The 22574-nt window shown below is 42.4% G+C and overlaps 1 protein-coding gene and 1 long non-coding RNA gene across 5 annotated transcripts in view; one reads left to right on the top strand and one right to left on the bottom strand.

The window, feature by feature from the left end:
* LOC117043736 overlaps positions 1 to 1170 on the top strand; it is a 34634-nt gene extending 33464 nt beyond the window's left edge. The window contains exon 4 of the long non-coding RNA XR_004426228.1: positions 1021 to 1170. This is a non-coding gene — a long non-coding RNA (uncharacterized LOC117043736). The remainder of the gene's footprint in view (positions 1 to 1020) is intronic.
* Positions 1171 to 6780: 5610 nt separating this feature from the next.
* NKAIN2 (sodium/potassium transporting ATPase interacting 2) overlaps positions 6781 to 22574 on the bottom strand; it is a 458908-nt gene continuing 443114 nt past the window's right edge. For all 4 annotated transcript variants that reach the window (XM_033143723.1, XM_033143724.1, XM_033143720.1 and 1 more), the window contains 2 exons: positions 12602 to 12683; positions 6781 to 8034 (listed from right to left, as the gene is read on the bottom strand). In XM_033143723.1, coding sequence (XP_032999614.1) covers positions 8025 to 8034; positions 12602 to 12683 — 92 coding nt within the window. In that variant the 3' untranslated portion in view covers positions 6781 to 8024. The remainder of the gene's footprint in view (positions 8035 to 12601; positions 12684 to 22574) is intronic.

The following is a 22574-nucleotide window of genomic DNA, read 5'->3' as shown; positions in this document are numbered from 1 at the left end:
GAGCGTCCAGACAGAATGATGTAGAAAGCTTATTGTTTTCCTATCCTACAGAAGGAGCCTAGCAGCCAAGTCTGAGGTTTACCGTATTTTTCTTCCCATGATTATGAATTGTGTTGTTCAGTTTGGGAAATTGATCTCCTTGCTTCTTTCCTTTTTGATATAAATGTTTCTTTATGGCAGGATTCGCCCAGATGCCCACAGGTTCCCTTCTGCCTGCTGTAATAAGGCTCAATAGAAGCCTTGTGTTGTAGCCAATGACATTGGTTATACCCATGACAGTTTCTCCAGTTAGCAAATGTGCCCACAGCCCCCAAAAGGTTGTCAACCCATATGCTATTATAAAGATTATACTTTCTCAAAACAGACCTTGATGCCTAGTTTTCACTAAGGCCATAAATGTGGTTTTTATGAACACCACTTTGGGCTGAGAAGGGTCCACATGGTTAAATGCTCTGTCATGCCACAACAAAATTATAAACATGGAAGACTAGTTATCAAAGAAATGTCTAGGCTAGCATCCTTCATTACCCAGGACTCTAGTTATCTGCCACATTCCTCTGCCTGCCTAAAAAGTACCACTTCTCCTGACCTTAGATCTCTTGTGAGTTTTTTGTACACTTTCCCCTGATTGGCCCTTCTTTCCTCAACTCACCGTCTTTTTCATACCTGTCTTTATTTTATTTATAAGAGTATTTGAAATCTGTCAACTCATAAAGAAACAAATGCCACGATAGTGTTTTCTTAGGTCTCAACCTCTTCCACCTTGCTCTCTCAAATGGCCCAACTGCGTGTGGTGTTGCTCATGTTTCTAGAATAGCGTGCTTAAGCTGCCTACTTTGCCTCCAAAAGGTACTGTTTACAGCAGATAGCAGCCAGATAGGCGTGAAGTTTAGCCCTCAGATTCCTGTTTCTTAGCAACAGGAACCTGAAGTTCATCACTGCCTTGGCTCACTTCCTGAGACACCCTGCCTCCAGGCTTCCTGTTAATTTCTCTGTTACCTGGATCCTTTTTCAACTCAGTATTTCAGGTCTGCTGCCCCACAGCTCCTCCTGTCTTTAAGCTTCGTGTGGGCTTCAGTCCAAGACCAAGTGCTTTACAACTGCCATATTTTGGCAATCCTTAGAGCCAAGAAAAGCTGCTTTCTCAAGCACCTTGAAAGCCCCCAAACATGGCAGGTGAGTACCATTCAATTGGAAAAGTCACAAGCGGTGTAGTTTTGCTTGAAATTCAGTTTAGTCAACTGGCGCTGAAGGCTTTTATTGCAGCTATGATAAATTCTGTAGTGTTAAATCTACATTTGCTCTCTCTTTTTTCATGCTGTACTGAAAGTCAGCATTGTTTAGTTTTATTGGAAAAATTAGGTGGAGGTTTGCTTGATTGTAGAGGTTAGGATTTAGAATAATTTTTATAATTTGAATTAAACTATTAAAATCATGGAATCATAGAGTTGGAAGGGGTGCTGAGACTCATTTAGTCCAACCTCCTGCCATGCAGGAAGCTCAATAAAAGCATCCATGACAGCCATCCAACCTCTGCTTAGAAACCTCCAGTGAAGGGAGTCCATCACTGTCAAACAGGTCTTACCATCAGAAAGTTGTTACTGATGTTTAGTTGGCATCTCCTTTCTTGTAGCATAAAGCCATTGGTTTAGGTCCTACCCTCTGGAGCAGGAGAAAACAAGCTGGCTGCATCTTCCATAAAATAGCCCTTTAGATATTTGAAGATGGCTAGCCAATCATATAACTTTTCAGTCTCCTCTTTACCAGACAAAACAACCCAATTCCCTCCCTCGTAAGGCTTGGTTTCCAGACCCTTGAATATCTTTGTTGCCCCCCTCTGCACATATTCCAGCTTGGACACAGTACTCTTGAGTGCGGTCTGACAGAAGTAGAATAGAGCTGTACTATGACTTCCCATGACACTATACTTTTGTTGATGCAGCCTAGAATAACATTAGCTTTTTTGCTGCTGCATCACACTCATGTTAAGTTTGTGGTCTCTCAAAACCTCTACATCCTTTTCACCTGTACTACTAGCCAACCATCTTATATTTGTGCAGTTGGTTCTTCCCACCTAAGTGCAGAATCTTACATTTGTCCCTATTGAAAATAATTTTGTTAGTTTTGGCCCACAATCAGTTAAGGTCGTCATGAATCCCGATTCTGTCTTCTGCATTGACTCTCCTAGGTTTGCAAGACTCGTTAACACATTCTTGCCAACCACTATAGCCAAATCTTTCCTGACAACAACACCTGCACAGCCAGTGGTTTACTTCCAGTATTTTCCTCTCTCTTCTGGGGCCATGACCTTCAACAGGAAAGAGCGATGAAAAAAACCACCTGTGCACCAGCTTCCTACTCGGAGTCTCATGGTCCCTTGCTGTACTTTCAAGGCAGTGTCTGGCAGTATTGTTGGTACCCACATGAATAAGAAGGAAGGGGCTTTGGTTTGTAATAAGATTTAAAAACAGGAGTTTTAGATTAAGTGATGAGATGCAGTTTGGAAGTCTTAGGACAGAGGTTTTCAACATTTTTGAGTCCACTGCTCCCTTGACCAACTACATTATTTCTGTGGCACCACTGTGGGGCTCAGGCAGCCCCTCACCCTTTTTTGAACACCCTCAGCCTCCTCTTCCCTCTCATCTCTCCTTGGGAGTCCTCTGGGTAGCTGCTGCTGCTGCCCCTGGTCTCTGAGCTGCCTCTCTCCCTGCCCCAAAGAGAAGTGCTCCCTCACTGCCTCACAGTGAGGATGCCCCCAGCCTTAGTGGCCCAAGGTGAATGTGAGGCCAGCAGCTTACCTTGGGAGGCAGCAGTGGCAACAGCGGATGGTGCTGGGCCTGCATGGCAGAAAGGCTCCCCTTCAGCACTGGGCACTCAGCTCCCAAGTACAAGAAAGGACATCACAGTGCCTGCCTGCCTGGCCTCCCACTTGTCTGTCCATTCCCAACAGCAAGGACTGGCTGGCTGGGCTCCATTGCCTGCCTGCCTGCCTGCTCTGAGGCTGTCAACAGGCAGCCAAGATGAGAGAACCACCTGTGTGGACAGAGTGTGTATGGAACAGTTTGTGGATGGAGACAGGAAATTGTTTTTTAGCATCCTTGTTATCACATTGAGGCCTGAGATCCCTCCATTATATATTGCTTTATATTCCACCTGTAGCACACAATATTTATTTATTTTGCACAGTGTCTGATTTAAAAATCAGGAGGGTGGTCATCCTTGGTATTAAATATATACTAGGAAAACAGAAAAGTCCTACAATATATCATCAGTGGTTCAAAATTGATCCCAACAGGTGCGGTGTGTAAAATGGGAGGCTGTGCACTTCATGGTGCCTTATTGTTCGCAGACATGCATATGGATATTTGCTAGGGACAAGAAGCATCCATTCCTTCACAATTTACCTTCTGGAGACCTTGGGAAGAATGACAACGATAGCAACGCACAAAAAGATAAAACATAGGGACAAAATAGATTTTCCATAGAAAGGAACTAGAACATATAGATTGCCTATGGTAAACAGGGGCAGTTGGAAGATATGGTATATTTGGCAGTTTTTCCTACTGTCTGCCCATGTATGGATATATTTAGGCCGTAAGTACTTACCTGGGTAGCTTTGTATTACTATGCTGGCAGCAGCAAGCAGGGTGTGTGTGCTGAGCTTATCAGGGTGCACTGCTACTTTGTCAAGAGATCAAGGATGTCCATCTGACCACGCCTCGCCTCCTTCTGGACCTCAGCCTTACTGGCATAAATTGGGATATTAGTCCAAGGGTAGTTTGTGGTCCCATCAGCAAACTTCCTAGGTTAGGTTTTGGCCTGTCTCTTACCTACTTTCTACTATCTCCCCCCCTTGGACTGTGCAATGAATGAGTATTTTAAAACCTGAATGAGGATTCATTACTAAAATAGAATATTACTCCCTCTTAACAGGGATTACTTAATGCAGTAGTTAACAATGTTGGCTGCTGTAAACCTATCACATGCTTACATTCACTGATGAGAGAACAAAATAAAAAGGCGTATTCTAAATGACAGAGAGTCTATTACAGTCAGCCTTGTAAAAGTAGCCTTTTAGTGTCAGTAGATAATGAAAATACCAGTTACCTATGACTGAGTTAAAATGATGTCATGACCTGGCAATTTCTGCTCAGTGCTGACACATCTGTGTGGAGCACAGCTCAAAATTGGCTTCATGTAAATATAATAGGATTGTTCCTTTTTGTATTTTTGCTCTTCTGAGAATCTACTGCAATCTATGAAACTTGTGAAAAGCAGCAGGAGTCCATGAAACACTTGGAAACCTATATTTTTCCATTTATTTTTTAAAATGCAAATTACACTAGTTAGTCAAAAAAAATCCACCTTCTGTTAAAAATACATTCAGAATTAACAAATGACTATAAGAAAAAAGGACATTTGGATTGTTAACACTTGCCTTCTAAATATTTGGATTTATAACAACAACAAAAAGCCCAGTCTAGAAAAATAACATTCTTCACTGGATTTTTGAGGAGGATACAGCTGTACAATTCAACAACAGTATTTCAGATATTCTCACACTACTGTGCTCTAAAACTCTTTCCATAGCAGATGTGTCCATTAATTTATCCACTGTAGTAGTCAACAGTCTTGAAATTGTTTTGGTGGTAGTGATTTAGCTGCAATGTAAGCAAGTATGAAGGCCTATGAGTGTTGTGTGTTGTGTGTTTGTATGGCAGCATAGAAAGTGTAGAATTTTCATTGCAATGCCTCAACATTCTCTGTTTTTGCTTACTCTTGCAGTAGGAGAAGAGGCACTCTAACCTCTTACAGTCATAGCAGAACCATCTCACTTCTTGATGACCATGGTCTTCAGCGACTTTCTCTTCTTACCTCCAGGCAGTAGCAACCCCAGGCGTCTCTGCTCTCCACATGCCAACCCATTTTAAATGTGAGCAGCTTTCTCCTATCTCTGATCTCTTGCAAAACAAAACAAAACAAAACAAAATGCCTCACTGTCATTTTTCAACTCCATTTCCCCAGGGGCATTGCTAGAGGGAAGAAGCCTGCAACACACCTAGACAAATCCAGGGAAAGAAGTTCTAGCCAAATGGATTCCTATTGGAGGAGAACTCAGTTGGGAGTCCCTTTTATAGTGAAACCACCTCTCATTGGGACAGTGCCCACACTAAAGCAGAGAAAGTGGTTCCCTTACCCGACATCCCCTCTCCTACGAGCACTTCTCCTTTCTGGACATTCACTGGTCACACTGAGAATTGCTATTGCGCTACAGTCTGAAAAGCAGCTGTCACTCGGTGTTAGTGCTGCTATAAGAGCAAGGCTGGATCCTTGTAAACCTGCACATGAGCTTGAGAAACTCTATATCTTTCATGGAGGCTTTTGCACTAGGGGTGATACAACCCACGGGAAATAAGGGAACATACTTCCCTCTTCTCATTCAGCTTTGTTCCACAGTGGATGCAGTTGTTTTTTTTAAAACATACAGCAATATTTGGCAGCAGGTGTAGTGGGATACATTCTAGGAAACCTTTTATTTGCAGCAAGATGGCTGTTTCCTAGTAGATACCGGTGCAGGCATGGGATGCAAAGGTAGAGAAGTGCCTTCATCCTATAGGCTGATGAAATAGGACTGGCTGGCTAGTTTGCTCATATTTGCTAACACTGAACTGAACCACAAACTTCACAAACATTTCCTGATAGGGAATCTGAGGAAGCTTGGTGTTGGTACACTCCCATATATATATGATTATAAAAACAGTAAAAATAAATGCAATTATTTTTTAAAGTAATTAGGCCTTTATGGTGTTTAGCAAGATTGAACCTATATAAAGCAATGGATTCTCCAAAATTGTGTAGTTAAGTATAGTCACCATTATTTAATAGACCAGGAGTCTGAGCTATGGATATGCCATTCAGGAGATCAAAACTCTACTCCAGAGCCAAAATACATATTTACGTATGCTGTGTCTATCCCCATAAGTGGAGATAGAATGTCAGTGAGTTGCTGCTTGGTCAGTCCTGCTGCTTCGCTATGTAATATGGTCCATGCTCCTTAACACACCCATGTGAAAAGTAAGGTTAAGGATGCAATACTTCATGCATCATATCCTAGACTAATTCCACTGATAGTGAGTGTATGATAGGTTTACAGTGACTTCTGGTCCTAGCCTAAAATGGCAAACAAGCCAACAAGAATTATGGAGCACCTTGAAAATCTGCAACAGTGCGGTGTAGATACAATTATGCAACTGCTTAAGAGTAGGATGCTTGATCTTGCAGGATTACAGTTTTGAAATTTACATGTATTATCCACTATACTGTGTAGATTTCCTCATAGTACAGTTTGGTTACACCCATTCCACTTTAGTTGCTGGAATCTTATTATGTTTATAGTGCATGTCTGTCCTGTACGCATCCATTGAAAGATACAAAAATGTGAGGTGGAGGCAGGGGAGTGAGTTGGATTGGTGTTTCTATAGGAACAGGCATTGAAAGTTGTCATGGGGAATGATGGTTTTTATAGGCCACACAGAATGCAGACATTTGGCAAGCGTAGAAAAAAGTTGCCTGAAGACGACTTGATGGGCAATTTGCTAATTTGTAGAAGAACCTCTCCCCATCAAGTGCCTACGGCTGGAATACCCATGTAAGTTTTAAATAAAGAAATGAGGGCAATTCCGGTTCCAAAAAATCCTGAGCAAAATATCTCTTCCCATTGAAAAGCCAATGAAGTGGCTGAATATACAGCTCAAATTCAGAACAAACAGACGTTTCTAGGACTCCAAGAGTATTTCATAAAGACATTGATCTACTAGCAAAGTTTCCAAAGGCATCTTGTTGCCAACTACATAACAGCACAGCTTTTTTTTTCAGCCACGATAATACAGAAAGTTATGATACACATTCTAACACGCAACAGATCCCCCAAATATCACAAAAAGGTCTTCAAAAATGTTACCAACGCAACTACTCCCACCCCAACTAAAAAAACAAAACAAAACAAAACCCAGAAAGAAATATCTTATATGCTGCAGGTTTTTCTTTTTTTAAAAAAGCTCACCTACATAGGATTTTCAACTGGAATTAAGTTATAAAAGAGTAAACATAGTTAATACATATTCAGTTGGCCTCTGCTGATAGAAATAATGCAGACGTCTCTGTCATTAGTAAAAGACATATTCAGAGTCATTTATAAAAGCACCTAGAGTGCAGTAAATAAAAACAGTGGGTTAAGGAGCACTGTTTTTGTTGTTTCTTTACAGTTATTACTTTAGTAAATGTTCCTCCCCCCCCCCCAGCATTTTCCAGCTCCCCAAAGAGCCCAGTTCTGTTAGAAGTATTTTAAAGTGTATTTGCACCCCAGCCCTTCTGGAGACTTAAAGCACCTCTTCTGTCTGCCAGCGGGTGGTTTTCTTACGCAGCCAACTATGGAACTACTGGGGAGCAGAGTCTATTACCTGACACAGCCTTAGAAATCTTTAACAATTAATGAACAGCATGGTTGAGCCTAAAGGAAGTTACTTCAGAAAGTCCACACCGAATTTCTCTGATGTGCAACTTAGGATAGGTTAAGGCAAGTATGTATTATACAGCCTTTAGGGCAAACAACTTGCTGTCTATTGACTTCTGTTTCAAGGTCATCATGGTATCGTTAGTGTTTATTGACTAAGAGAGGACACGGCTCCGGACAGAACCAAAATGGATGAGCTATGTTTCATAATTCAGAGGCAGGAGCAAAGGGAAGAGAAGGTAGGCAGTGACCAGAAGATGGGGCCACCGCTTCTCCTCCTTCTGAACTTTCTGTATAAGAATTCGGAAAATCCAGGATGGGAAAGAAATGATCTTGTGCATTGAAGTCTGTACTTGTGAGATAGTGAGGCCTCCGTGTCCCAGCATTCTTCTAGTATTATATTTTGAAACAGAAAAGTTAAGACTTCTTCCTTCTTTTGCACCCACAGGAGGCCGTACTGGAATGAGTTCTTTGACTACTCCTTCGACTCCAGCCACAGACTTTGTTTTGTCTACTTTGACCTAAAAGAAAGAGATGGAAATATATATATATTATCAGCACAAAGGTTTGTATACCCATCAAACACATTTTTGAGGGAATTATTTTTTGTTGAATTTTCAAAATAATATACTGTACATAAAGGAGAGATTTAGATGTCATTGCCCATTAACATATATGGTTCACAACTCATCAAACACTTTTAAGGCGATGTTCGTGGAAATCATGTGTACAGGTGAAACTCGAAAAATTAAAATATCGTGGAAAAGTCCATTTATGTAAGCATTTGTTTTCATTAGCTACTGGAGTTTGATATATGAGATAGACTCATGACATGCAAAGCTAGATATATCAAGCCTTTAATTGTTATAATTGTGATGATTTAGGCTCTCAACCCCAAAGTTGAGATTGTTAATTTGGGGTTCTCATCAGTTGTACGCCATAATCATCACAATTATAACAAATAAAGGCTTGGCATGTCATGAGTCTATCTCATATATTAGTTTCACCTTTTAAGTTGAATTACTGAAAGAAATGAACCTTTCCATGATATTCTAATTTTGTATACTCTAAGAAGCACCTAATCTCCTTCAGACAATGCTATCAACAATCACAGGTTAGAGGAGCAGAGAGAGAATGCCAAGTATGAGTCGGTCCCACCTTTCCTCACCACACTCCTATCTTAATAGGTGACTAGCCATTAATAATAATAATAATAATAATATACTGGCCTTCATCCGAAGATCACAGGGAGGTTGACAGCCTCACACATCTGTCAAGTGTGAGGAGAGAAGAGCTGGGCTGTAGCAGCCCCCCCCCGGCCACTCACTATAGCATTTTTCTCCCTCACAGGTGATCAGTGTGAGTGTTGCTTCAGGTCTACCTTCTCCCTGCCACCCCATCATATAAGCCCTGTTCATTGCCTGGATCAGAATGGCTATCCATTTAAATGGAGCTATGTGGCCCACCTCATACATTTTCGAAGGTAAATATGACAGCATTGGGCTTGCGCAAAGGATTTTGTGTACTATAAATGAAACAACAGCATAGCACCCTGGCATTTCTCCTCTGGAAGAAGAGAAAAATGCAAATGACATAATTAAGGAAGGCTGTCATGGCCTGCAGCAGGCCTCAGATGTATAGGAGTTCTTTTGTTTGGGAAACAAAAACACCAAGAGAAACATTGGATTTAATGTAAATGTCTGAATTATAGCAATGACATGAAGGGGGGAAGTGACCCTAATGAGTAAATCCTAATGAGTTTTAATCAGGCCATAAGATCTGAGAATCTCACTAGTCTCAGGAATTCTGCTTCATAAAGCAAACTGCATGCCTTCATCACACTGGCTCTGTATAGAAGGCAGATCATTTCATGGCTGAAAGTCCTCAGAGAATGACAGGAAAATTCTCATGTAATGGCGAGCTGTTCTTGAGCAATTTTTCCAAAACATTATGCATTTGATATTACATACTGTCATCGCCTCCCCCTCTTTAAACCAACTTTTCTATAGTGAAAAACTGAAGGAGTTTGGCTTTCTATTGTCTATTTGAGCGCCTCTCTCCTTCAAATTATTTCCTAGACTACCAAAAACATTAACGTCATGTACTTGCTTATTCTACAATTCAAATATTTGGTGGCATGCATTTTTCATAATCCAACGTTGAAAAGTTTCTACGGGGGGGTTCAGTTATCTTTTGCACTAGTGGTTCCATATTTTCGCTCTCGTTGACAAGTCAAGAGTATTTCAGTGCACGTAAATGAAAGCAGGCTCTATCATCATGGTAGAATGCCATGGAGCAATGTATTGGGCATAAGCAAGAATGTTATTTGATCATGCATCAACACATACATAATTTTGCTTGAAATTTGGCTGATTATGACAGCTGGTACAGAATCCTGAAAATCCCCAAGAAGGGTAGAAAACAACTCCCAAGCCCTTCAGAAATCATCTTTAAAATGCTTACTGCTTTCCTGCTATATCCCCTACCAGGAGAACTTTGTTTGCTTTGCATTTTAAAGCAAAGTGACCTAATTTGCACCTCTCAGGGTAGCACATAAATAGGTCTATTCTACTTTTAATTTAGTACTTTTTAAAGTTTTGCTATATGGCCTTTGGCTCAAAAAAATTAATAATGTACCAAAATGCATAAAATGTGCTTTAGGATAAAATATGTGTAGAACTGCATACCTTGAGCTGGAATAAAATGCATTTAAATAAATATTTCAACACAAAACATTTAATTAGTATTTTATATATTTAAATACAAATATGTGTATGGATTTGCTTCTTTAAATCACAAATCACTGAGGAAATGGTGCAGAACAGACTTATGCATGACTACATGCGAAATGGACACAGACCAGAAACAGGCTGATCTGTCCATTTCTATTTACCATTCAATGGAAGAAGCTAGATGCGGGATTGGGACCTAAGTGTCCCAGGAAGTGGTAATGGGACTTCATGAGTGCAAAGGGGACAGCTTGTGCTATACTTGTGGCTCTCTGGATGAGGAAAGCCATCTGGGTCATTCCCCGGTAGCCTGCGCTGGGGAGTTTATAGGGTCTGCACAGCTTGCCTGCATAGTTCATATATACAAAACCATGTAAAATATGCTACTCTCTTCCCCTGCCCCCTCCAAGTCCTGTTTCTTGCACAAAAATGCCAAGCTCTGTGCAGCCCTCCCTCCCCTGGGCGCATCTGATAAACTACAGGAATGGACAAGTGTAAAGGTTATATAGATTCTCGGTCAGAAAATGTATAGCAAGAAGGATGCTTTGGTGCTGATGCTCTTCAAACAGAAAAAAGCTCACTTAGCTAAAGCTATTCTCACTCATTCCATGCTAGCTTTCTGCTTTCATATATATGAGACTGTTCTGTTGTACAACCTCCCCCCCGCCCCCATTTACTTTCTTAAATACACAGCATCAGGAGGTCAGCACTGGGTGTTGCTTCTCTGTATAAATTTGGTCTTAAGGGTTTTATTGGATTATGACAATGGCTGACTATTGTGAGTCTAGGTGAACCTTGGGCTTACATGCTCGCCGACATGGCCATGAGGAGGAGATTGGAAACTTTAGCATGACACCCAAGCCGAAACTGAGGTTAATCTCAGCCAGGCATAGGCAAACTCGGCCCTCCAGATGTTTTGGGACTGCAACTCCCATCATCCCTGACCACTGGTCCTGTTAGCTAGGGATGATGGGAGTTGTAGTCCCAAAACATCTGGAGGGCCGAGTTTGCCTATGCCTGATCTTAGCTGTAGCTTGTTGAAAAAAAGTCAGCTTCATAAACCATGGTTTGATGTTGGCTTGTTTCAAAAGACATAGATACAGTTAACCACAGTTTGTTGGGTTCGGATGATGTGACAAGCTGCACTTAATAATAAAAAAGAAGCAGCAGCAAAAGCTTATGAGTGTAAGAAAGGTTCTTCTGGACTCTAGTCCAGTATCCCGTTCTCACATTTGCCAGCCAGATCCCTATGGGAACCCTGCAAGCAGGACATAAGCACAACAGTTCTCTCCAACAGCTTCTGAACTCCTTGCAGTTTTACTGAAGTAGGTGAGGGGAAAGGATAGCAAGCAAACGCAAGTCTCTCCTATTCTCTTTCCCAACATGGATAATTCTCATACCTAACACGATAAATTTGGATAAATTTATCATGACATGCAAATGCAGCCATTGTGTCCTTTGTCGCTTTACTAGAAATATCAACAGCTCTGTTGTCTTCTGCATATAGCCAGTATCTCCTACATGTCAGTGAGCAGTACTGGAGCAAAATAGCAACAAACCTGCACTGAGTTTAAGATGTTCCTCCTGTGTTTCCTTGTTCTCAACTACAAGCTTCAAAATTTATATTGACTTCTTTGCCCTACAGCTTTAGCTTTCTTCCCAGCCAGTGTTTGTAAACTCTGTAAATGCAATCAGCTACTCTCAAAGCAGAGGACATAAAGAGAATGGGATAATATCTCAGCTAGAAGGCTCCATATGTTGATGGCAAGGTATACTATATGAAGGAAGAAATGGGATTTGAATTGTTCTGAGTACCTGGAAGCCACAAACAGTGACAGGAAGAAATAACATTTTGTAAGTGTAGAACGCTGTGACAAAAGTGAAAAAGCATTTCTTTGGGCACACACAGATGAGAAACTGTATTTTGAGAAAGCCGCCATGTTTCACAAATAGTCTGGCAGCTGAGCATAATAACAGGATCAATATTTGTGGCATTCACCCGGAGGTAAATTAGGGCTAATGTGCATTCACCAACAAAGAAGCTGCTGGGAGAGAAAGATCCACAGGAATAGTTGTTTGAAAGATGATGTAGATGGTAAAATTTCATGGACTCCCCATGCAAGCGGTGAATATGCTTGGCTGTTTCTGGAAATGGCATTCAGTGCATTCAGACCAATCCATGTAGTAAAAATGCAAACCTGAGATTCCCTACTCATACAACAGCATTGTAATGCAAGTAATGCATATCAAACAAATGTATTTTTAAAGGAGTTATTGGACATTCCCTAAAAAGTGCTACTTTTTAATCATTAATACACATTTAGTATTTGATAGAGTAACTTGAAAATTGGGTACTCACATATACATGGGCTGTAGCTGTAAATGAGATGTCTTCTGTGGGCCTTGATAGCCGTAAGAGTCAAATCCACCTATGAAGTCAACTGAAAAGGAGGAAATTGCTTTGGTTGCTGACATTCTCAGAAGTGATAGGCATTTTCCTTTTAAAACAAGTTTTCGTGCATATTACATTGGCTAACACCCCCCCCCCTTAATAGTTTATTAAAATGGAAGTGATTGATTCTGGAGAATGCAAACAAAGTACAGAATCTACAAGGTAATGACTATATAGAGAGCAAGTTTTCATCAGCGTGCCAGTCACAGATGATAACAATTTATCTATATACCAATGCTCTTCTTGTTTATGAGCAGCTCACCTGACTGGAATGTATAAATTACACATTTGTTGGAGGCTGTAAACCAATAATTTGCAGCCTCCATGTTTTAACTGGTTGTGATTATTGTGTCACATCTGCTGCCACACTGGTTCTGTGAGCAACAGATGAAAGGAAACAGATCTATGCTCTTTGAAAAATTATCCCAGGCTTTACAAGGAACCTGTGAATTCCAGTTAAGTGCTAAAGACAGCCTAGATGGACATGGTCAGACTTTATATTTTCCAAGGGAGCAACTGCATTGTTTCTTTGTTCTAGTAGACTGCTTTGGAACCAGTGAATTTATATGCCATCTTCCTGATTTCTTCTGTCAGGTATTCAAGGAAGCCATCACTACTAACCACTTGTTAGTTTTAATGTTGTGTGGCAATGAATTTCATAGCATAAAGCGATTCTTTTTTTTTGCTTCTAGTCAGTTGCTTTGGATGGCACAAGTACTAGAATTCTGGGAGATTCTGCAGCAGAATGGTTAGGTTACTGAATTTGTGAATTACTCGCCACAAGATCCCCAAAAGATTTACAAGATGAATAAAATACAGCAACATAGCAATAATATAAAAGCATAAACATATGAAAAAGTAGTGAGAATAAAAGCATCCCATCAAGGGCCCAGGAAAACAAGCAAACAAAAAAATGTCTGGCAGTGAAACAATAACCAAGTTGGGACCTGGTGGGCCTCCCTTGGGAGAGCATTTCATAATTAGGGAGTTACCACTGAAAATATACGTGTTCTCTCACCGCCACCCTCCAAACCCCCCTTTTGGAAAGCAGCATGCAGAGAAGGGCGTCAAAATTCAATCTTTGGGTCCAGGCAGGTTCATATGGGGAAAGGGGTATGCAATGATTTTGGGGGGGAGGGGGGTGTAAAAAATGGCATGATGGTTCTTGTATATTGACAAACATTCCATGGGTGCCAGCATAAAATAGATGCTATGGGCAGCAAGAAAAGTGGTGTTGGTACTCTGTATAGGTGAGTACCATCACAAAAGAAGCCTAGGGGTGGGCATCTGTTTTAGGATGTTGTAAGTCTGTAAAGACTTGAGCACAGAAGAGAGGTTCCAGAAGGACAGTTCCCAATGTATGCAAACTAGTAGTACAATGCAATCTTGTCCCCCTTATTCATGGCACACTCCTACGTAGCTTTGCTGAATCTGGCAGTGACCAGATTGATCTAAAAGTTGCTCGTGGCTTTATTTTAGTCTCCAAACCCCATGCCAATTGCTGTCCTTTCTGTTGGGCATTTTATTTTGGCAGAACCTAAAAGGTCACTAAAAGTGTCGTGCAGCTTCTAATGTCTGGCATGGGATTGAATAAATAAACCTTATTGACTGAATGACCACAGAAGTTCTAATCCTAAACTGATTCATCAAACACACTGAAAAGTTGCTTTTGATCTTTTAAGAACGTTGCCACCAGTTAGGGTTAACTATGTTTCTTCAGGAGCAAATCTGAAAGTGCAGAGGCATAATCCCATTGATGTGAAACATCAAAAGCTTACAGTCACTTCTTTCGTGGAGGCATGATCTTAAAATTTCTTATAGACCTGTCATATGCAAGATTATCTGGAATTCACTCTGATAGTTTCCAATGTGATTTACTCCTCTATTTACAAGATTGCACAATTAGTTTATCAGAAAACATGTAGATTATTCAGGCATGCTAATGCCTAAATAAGTTGCCTCTGTATTTATTCCTTCTCTGGAGATGGCAGCAGTGGTCAAAGTGCCTGTTCTGACATCACATTAGTATCTTTTGCAGACGGCAGATAAAGCAGAATGGGCTGGCAAGTGTCCAGTGCAACCTTCTAGTTGGGGGATAAATAATTCACATCTGTTCCTTCAAGTCCAGTAGAAAGGGATAAAATATTATTAGATTGCAATGGTAATTTATTTTTGTAATAAATATTAATGCATCCACAGTGTCTTTAGAGAAATCATAATCCTGCCCCCTCAAAAGCCTGGGAAAACAGATTCATTTCTTTACAAGGCTGCGTATTTGCCACCCAGTCCTGAGATAGATCGTGACAGTGGTGAAAACATGAGTGAAATTGAGTTAATTGTTGAGGAGGCTTGCTTTTGAGATGTACTCACACATGCTATAAATGACTGTGTCACGGGTCTTATTTTGGATATTTGCCAAATGGGCCTTAGTTAATGTACTTCACCACTAAAGAAAGACAAAATGAATCTTGGTGGTCTTTACCTGTACTTTGCAATGGGCAACACGTTCTTATGTTGGGAATAGGATTTCTTTCATATCCTGATGGAGACAAGGGTAGATTTGCACAACCATCATGTAGCACCTATGATTTATCTTGTGACAAATACTGCCTGGGTCTGATGAAAAGGCTTTGTCAGCTGAGCCTTGATGTAAATATCAGATAATCAACCATTATCTCATGGTTGGGACTGTTGCATTAAAAAACATTGTTGCAAAAATCTACCATAGTATTTTGTTGGCTCTAAATTCAGTGCTAAAATAGGGCTCTAGATCATAATTCTTCAACTGATGCTTTTAAAGCTGAGATCACCAATGTGGTGCCTGTAAGCACAATACATCAGCTGTGAAAGTTAGTGCTGCTCCCACTCACTGTGCCCTTATTTCCTGCCCCCCCAAAGTACATAGTGCTAAGGGAGGGACACTGGAAGTGAAAGGCTACTTCCCACTTCCTCTTTCAGCTCTGAGATGATGATTAGAAAGTGGAATGACCAAGGTTGTAGGAGGAAAAGGTAACTGATCTGGTAAACTGTGGGAAGGCAGGTAGTGGCAGGGGGATAAAGTGAGATGCTGCAGGAGTCAGGGAAGAGAGATTGGCAGGCAAAAGTGATCAGGCATGGTCTCTCTCTCTCTCTCTCTCTCTCTCTCTCACACACACACACACACCAGATTCATCAAAACAGATTCCCTCCTCTTGGGGTCCCCACCATGTAAAGCACCATCAAATCACTTATCTCTTGTTGGCTGAACCATAAAAATCATGCATCTGGTGCTTTCCAACACTGCCATGGTAAAATAAACATGGATCCAAAGCAAAAAAATCCATGCAGATCACCATAATTTTTATGACTGATCCCCTCAGAACCATCTTTAAATCTGTGTCCATTCATGTGTCCTGTCATTTAGTGGCAGTTTTGTTGTCATCCTATGTAAGAACCCTGGATAATTAAGGAGAATCTATGCCTTGGATAGATCCAAGGGACCCAGGTGGCGCTGTGGGTTAAACCACAGAGTCTAGGGCTTGCTCATCAGAAGGTTGGCGGTTCAAATCCCTGCCACAGGGTGAGCTCCTGTTGCTCGGCCCCAGCTCCTGCCTACATAGCAGTTCGAAAGCACATCAAAGTGCAAGTAGATAAATAGGGACCGCCAGAAGCGGCTTTGTCATGCTGGCCACATGATCCGGAAGCTGACTGCGGACAAACGCCGGCTCCCTCGGCCTATAGAGCAAGATGAGCGCCGCAACCCCAGAGTCGGACACGACTGGACATAATGGTCAGGGGTCCCTTTACCTTTACCTTATGCCTTGGATAGATGCATTTGTGCCATGGCAACCCTGGAAAGCCATGATTTTTACTGTGCAGTCTACTAATTTAAGCATTTATTTGATGGTGTTAGGGTGGGGAGGTGGACTCAATGTAAAATCATGCAAAACCAAGAGGATCTATTTTAATTCCACTGGATCGGTCTTTTTACTCAAACCCTTTTCAAAAGCAAATGATGTAGGGTGTGTGCGTGTGCGCGCTTTCCCTTTTTATGTCTGCCTGGGGGAGAGTGACCCAGGAAAGGAAGAGAGAGAGAGAGAAGTAACCAGAGGAGATGGTGTACATGGAACCAGTGGCACGCAGTCAGTGGACTAGGGGGGACTAGGCTAGCCCCCTAAATGTTCCTGGTAAATTAGAGTATTAAATTATTAAAGCCTGGTGCCTTCCTCCCAAAGCCTGGGAAGCTTCTGCCTGGCTTAGAAAGGGAGGCACGATGCTCACACACACAACATCACCCTTCCCAATCGCCCCCATAAGCTGATACCTTTGGCCCTAACTGTTCGCCTACAAAAAACTTTACTGCATGCCACTGCATGGCACACTCCCAAATGCCCCCACATGTCTCAAAAGGTTGGCAACTCCAATACAAATGTCATGAAGTCACCTAATGCAATTGGCACTGCTCACTTTCAAAACCACTGCACATACTGAGCAAACCCCCAACAAATGGTTTGCATTCATGCAAATGGGAACACACACACACACTGAGGTTTGCTAAGCTGTTCCCTCCCCCCTGGTAGTAGCTTTCTCGGAGCAAACCAAAACTACCTTCTAATCTTTGCAAATTTTTAGAAATAGTGTGCAGTGGCAGCAGCTGCTCAGCAATTCCTCCACTAAAGACATGGACCAGACCTATGCAACTTCACTAAAACATACTCTAAATTGGGTTTTGCTATCTGTAGGAATGTTTGCAAAAGCTTTTTTTCACAAGGAATAGCAGTTCCCCAGAAAAGAAGGGCTTTCATTAGCACAGGTTTTAGACGTGGGGTTTTTAGAGGCCTCATAAAGGGCAGGAGTGAGTCAGCTAGAAAAAAGCAGATGGGCACACAGAAGGAAAGCAATATGGTGTAAAACAACACAATCATCCATCTCATTTTCAACCAAGTAGCAAATGTTAACAGAACTGAAAGAAATCAGATGACTTACATCATACATCACCCATTCAGTGTGGAGGCTGCTAATCATTGCTTCCTCGTGACAGTACTGTGCATAGTGGAATACGACATTTATGTGTTGAGTTTAGTGTGGGAGTCCCACCAACACAGATATGTAGCATTTCTGTGCTTGGCCACCAGACGGAAGCATATTTATGAACCTCTGCATGGGGGAAAGTAACGTATGACTTGGCCTAAAATATCCAGCTCTACAAAATAATCTGGTTGTGGTGGCAATCCCATATCCAGTAACCTGGGAGAAAACCCACTTGAATGCAATGGGACTTACTTCTGATTAGACATGCATAGGCGTGTATTCGAAAATGATTAAAATGTTGCAGGGATGAGGGCAAGGATGTATGATAAAGATTATCATACATCATGGGAATAGTCATATAAATGATTTTCTAGTAAAACTTTGATATGTTTAACAGACTGTGACTGAGGGCAGTTTCATTAATTTTCCTTCAGAAACTCTGGATCAATAAAATGTAAATAAAAGAACATCTGTATCATAAAGGCCCTCCCCTACTCCAAGATTTCCCTGAGCTTTGGACTGTTTCCATCCAAACTGGTGATATATTCAACACTTACAGCCCTGCAGAATAAAGTGAGGATTGTCCTGCCCATTTCTGCCTTTAAAAAGCTACTATTAAAAAGCTTAGATCAGAGAAGAGGGACAATGGAAGACTTGTTTCATAGATGTAGATTCAATTCTTGAGTCTTCCTTCTCTAGTCATATAGTGGCCCAGAAGTCACACTTCAGACATAGTGGCACCATGGGCTGTAGTGGTCTACACTATGAGAGGGAAGGGAAGCAAGCAAAAATAGCCAAACCAATCCCATTCCACAAATTCGATGTATTCACCCTCTTTACATCCACTAAGCAGACTCTGTCTATCAATACTGCGTGGAGTAATATGGTATAGATACACAGGTGTGAAGGTTTCAGGGACCCCTCCCTAAAATAAGCTATGCTTTTACTTAGTGTCTTAGTGAGGCAACACTTAGAGGCAGTTTCAGAAAACATGCTTTTAGAATATAACAACAACAGCAGCATAAATAGAGAAACACATACAAAACTGTTCTACACTGTTTCTTATGGGTTCAGCTTCTGGGTCCCTTTGTAGTCTTTTCCTGGCTCCTTTCTGCTATCATGTCCCAATTGGGTTCTCTGATCCTTTGTCTTACTGTTTTGGTCCTTTCTCTCTCCTGCAACTCTTCCATTCTTTAACTTACTAGCTTCACAGTATTTTTGCTCTCAACCTTTTAGCCAACAGGAGGAGAGTCAAATCTTGATTATGTTTCTATTTCTCCTTAATTGCCAGGTTTGTAGGCTGAAACTCTGACCCTCCTGTGCACATTAGTCTGTTTTGAACTTTCATTTTTTGTTTCTATTAAAACTACACAACAATACTTATAATTAGAATTTTAAAAAAGAAAAAGGAAAGTCTTAAATGTTTAGATTGAACATTTGCCAAATCAGAGTCATGAAGTGTCTGCAAAATTAGTGTACAAATTTTAACTGAAAAGGAGTTAATGAAAACAACCCCAAAAAACCAATAATCTATCAGTATATAGTAACCTTTTAACAACAGATGAAATAGTAATTTAACCATCTTCACTGAACCTGATTTCAGAACAGTTTTTCCTTTCTCCTGTGAACTTTTGACTCTCCTATGTAGAAGAATGTCTACAGCAAAAAGCAACCATTTCACAATCTAAAACCAAACCAAGCCTTTATTCACACACACATCTTTGGAATAGTTGCCCCCCAGCACACTTACTTGGGAGTAAATCCCATTGAACCCTGGGACCCATTTCCAAATAAACATGCACAGGAATGGGCTGCACATCATGTAAACTTTCCTTTCTTGCACACTTACTCTAACTTTTGACTTAATAAATATGTTGATCTTGTTGAAGTTTCACTTGACATCAAGAGAGAGAAAAATCCCACAAATATTTAAAATAAACTGGGCTCTAGTGGGTCTCAAAAGACCAGGGAAACAAATCTTTCCAGTAGTATACATTGGCCTATAACTCAGAAGTTACAGTAATTTCCTGACCAAAGAAATGTTACATGGGGGAAAAAAATATTTACAGCAACTAATAAGCAACTGCACATTTGGTTTGGAAAGTCTGTTGGTTGCTTTTTGCCTTAGAGCTCATCGACATAGCACCTATTTTGGTGATTATCATCAGCATGCCCAGAAACCCACAGCAAACAAGGCCTTTGGGGTCTCTTTTTTTCCCTTGCTACAGGTATGTTCAGCGCTGCAAAAATCTACACAAACTTTCCCCAACACACAACTGCATGCAGAATCTACTGGTCTATGAACATGGAACTTTTTATAAATGTGAAGTATTGTTAACAGCCTATAATAAAGACCTCCCTGAGGAAATATGATACATGCAAATATATATATTCTTCCTGAATCAAGTTTCAGTTGAACAAGGATATTTCTAGGACAATTTCCACTATAATGCACCATTTTACACATGGGGCATTCTAAAACTGCCCCTGAAGGACTTTCAAACTGCCAAGATGCTTCAAATAGCCTGGAAAAATCTGCAGGTTGTTCCCAATCAGTGTCATCTAGAGGAAATGCAAGCATGGTAGGGTCATTGTGTCCCTAATGGAACAAATGGTTAGCAGGAGATTGCTGTAGGCTAGCTTATTACCGGACAAGTAAAGAGACAAAGAAGGGGGATGGAGGAAAGAGAGCTGCAATGGCTATAAATGGAGAAAACTCCAGCAGCAGAAGGAGAATTCTGAGGACCAAAAGTGACTCAGAATCTAAAGCAATTTCCCTATTGACTTGGCTGTAGAGGAGTCCTTGACAATCTCCCATGAAGCTGTTGTGTGCCACAGAGAACCCTGGGCTTTGTCTTAGGGTACACAATCATAGCTGCCAAGTTTCGGATTTGAAAATAAGGGATCAGCACCCTCACCTGTCCCGGGGACAGTCTACAGTTGTCAGGGACAGTCCACGCCACGGTAATCCCCCCAGGCTACAAATTAATTTACACCAGGCTACACACCATCACAGAGCCGTCTCACCCATAGGGGCTAGTGGCGCGGCGCGCCAGGGCGCTGGGCCCCCCAGGGGCGCCCCCGTGAGCCCGCTGGCATACCGGGCGCCCCCCTCCCCAACCCGCCCCCGCCCCCACGGGCGGCCTGGCGGCCGGCGCTCGCGCGCCGGCAGCACAGCCTCTGCCGCCCATGCCACTCCCGGGCGGGCTGCGAGCTGGCCGCCCTCGCATCCCGTCCCGGGAGCACTGGAAGGGCGCGCAGAGCCCCGCAGCTCTCTGCCCCTGCCGCTCTGGAAAGCCAGGGGTGGAGGTGGGGGGGAGCAGATGAGCAGATGAGGAGCCAAGGGGTCTTTTGGGAAGGACGGATATTGTTTTTGGCCCCTCTCCAAAAGCGGCCCCAGCGCTGGGTGAGCGCACCCGACCGTGCGCCGTGCGCGCAACCTCCCCAGCAGCACCTCGGCAACCCAGCGGCCTCGATCCGCTCCTCAACCCCTCTCTCGCCCCCGCGTCGTCCGCTCCTGCAGCGGATCCTCCCACTCGGGCGCTGGGCTCCAGCCCCTTCCTGCCGGCTGTCCATTCCCGATTGCAACCCGGCCAGCTCCTCGGCTTCCCGAGACGGGAGAAAGAGGAGGAGGGCACCTTGGCTCGCGCGCCCCAAAGACGGCGCACCAACTTTGGGCACACGTGCGCCTTTAAGAAAACAACCCCCCACCAGCCTGCATTAATGCACAAAGCCAGGCTCTCCCCCCCCCACCAGCAAATGATGCAGGGAGCCGTGTAGGAAAAGCTTTCCACGTTACGATAATTTTTTCTCTCTCTCTCTCTCTCTCTCTCTCTCAGACTGAGGTGAGTGAGATGCTCCTAATCTGAGAGCCTCTGAAAAGAGGTGGTGTTTTCTAACATTGCCTATTGTTGCTGATACTCTGTTTCTGGTTAATTGTTCCTTCTGCACTTTTCCCTAAGGAACCAAAAGACAAACTGGGAGTTTCTCTGCTTGCTTTAAACTGTTTTGAGTATTGCGTTTCAATTGTTGTGATAATAATAGTAGCTTATATTAATGCATTCTCCTCTGTGTTCTAGTTACAGTAGGTAGCCATGTTGGTCTGCTGTAGTCAAAACAAAATTTAAAAAAAATCCTTCCAGTAGCACCTTAGAGACCAACTAAGTTTGTTCTTGGTATGAGCTATTGTGTGCATGCACATAAAATAACACACACTACTTCAGATACACTGAAATTGGTCCTGTAAGACCAATTGCTGTCCTTAAGTTGTCAACAGGTTTACCACACCTATCAGCCAATCACCCATTCCCACCACCCTTCTGAGTAATACCCCTCCCCACCCTCTCGCTATACCTAAGGGTCTGGTGATTTCTATTTCAGTGTATCTGAAGAAGTGTGCATGCACACAAAAGCGGCCTCGATCCGCTCCTCAATTGGTCATCCAAGGTTTGTCTTAAAGGGCTAGTGGCCTCCTACATGACAAAATGACTGCTCTCTGCTCCTCACTTGCCCCTGCTCATGCAGAGAATATTTCCCATTCTGGTTCAAAGGGGTTCCTGTGCTTTAAGCAGCTTGGCCTCAATAGCAGAAATGCTTCCTGCAATCCACAGAAGGGGAGGGTGATGTTATGCTTTGATCCTGCTTGCAGATTTCCCTTAGGCATCTGGTTGGGTTAGGGGGCGCAAATTACTTGCCTTGCCCCGGGTGCTGACAACCCACGCTACGCCACTTGCCGCTGCTCCTTTGAGCGCTTCTCCAGCCTGCCGCTGCGCAGGACTGGAGTAGGGCGCGGGGCGACGGGAAGGAACCCAAGGGGTCCCGAGCCGGGCACGATCCCTGGCGGCTGCTGCTCCTCTGAACGCTTCTCCAG

This window comes from Lacerta agilis, chromosome 3, assembly GCF_009819535.1.
Source record: "Lacerta agilis isolate rLacAgi1 chromosome 3, rLacAgi1.pri, whole genome shotgun sequence".
Taxonomy (NCBI): domain Eukaryota; kingdom Metazoa; phylum Chordata; class Lepidosauria; order Squamata; family Lacertidae; genus Lacerta; species Lacerta agilis.
Note: the sequence above shows the minus strand (reverse complement) of the source record. Positions and strands in the feature narration are given on the sequence as shown.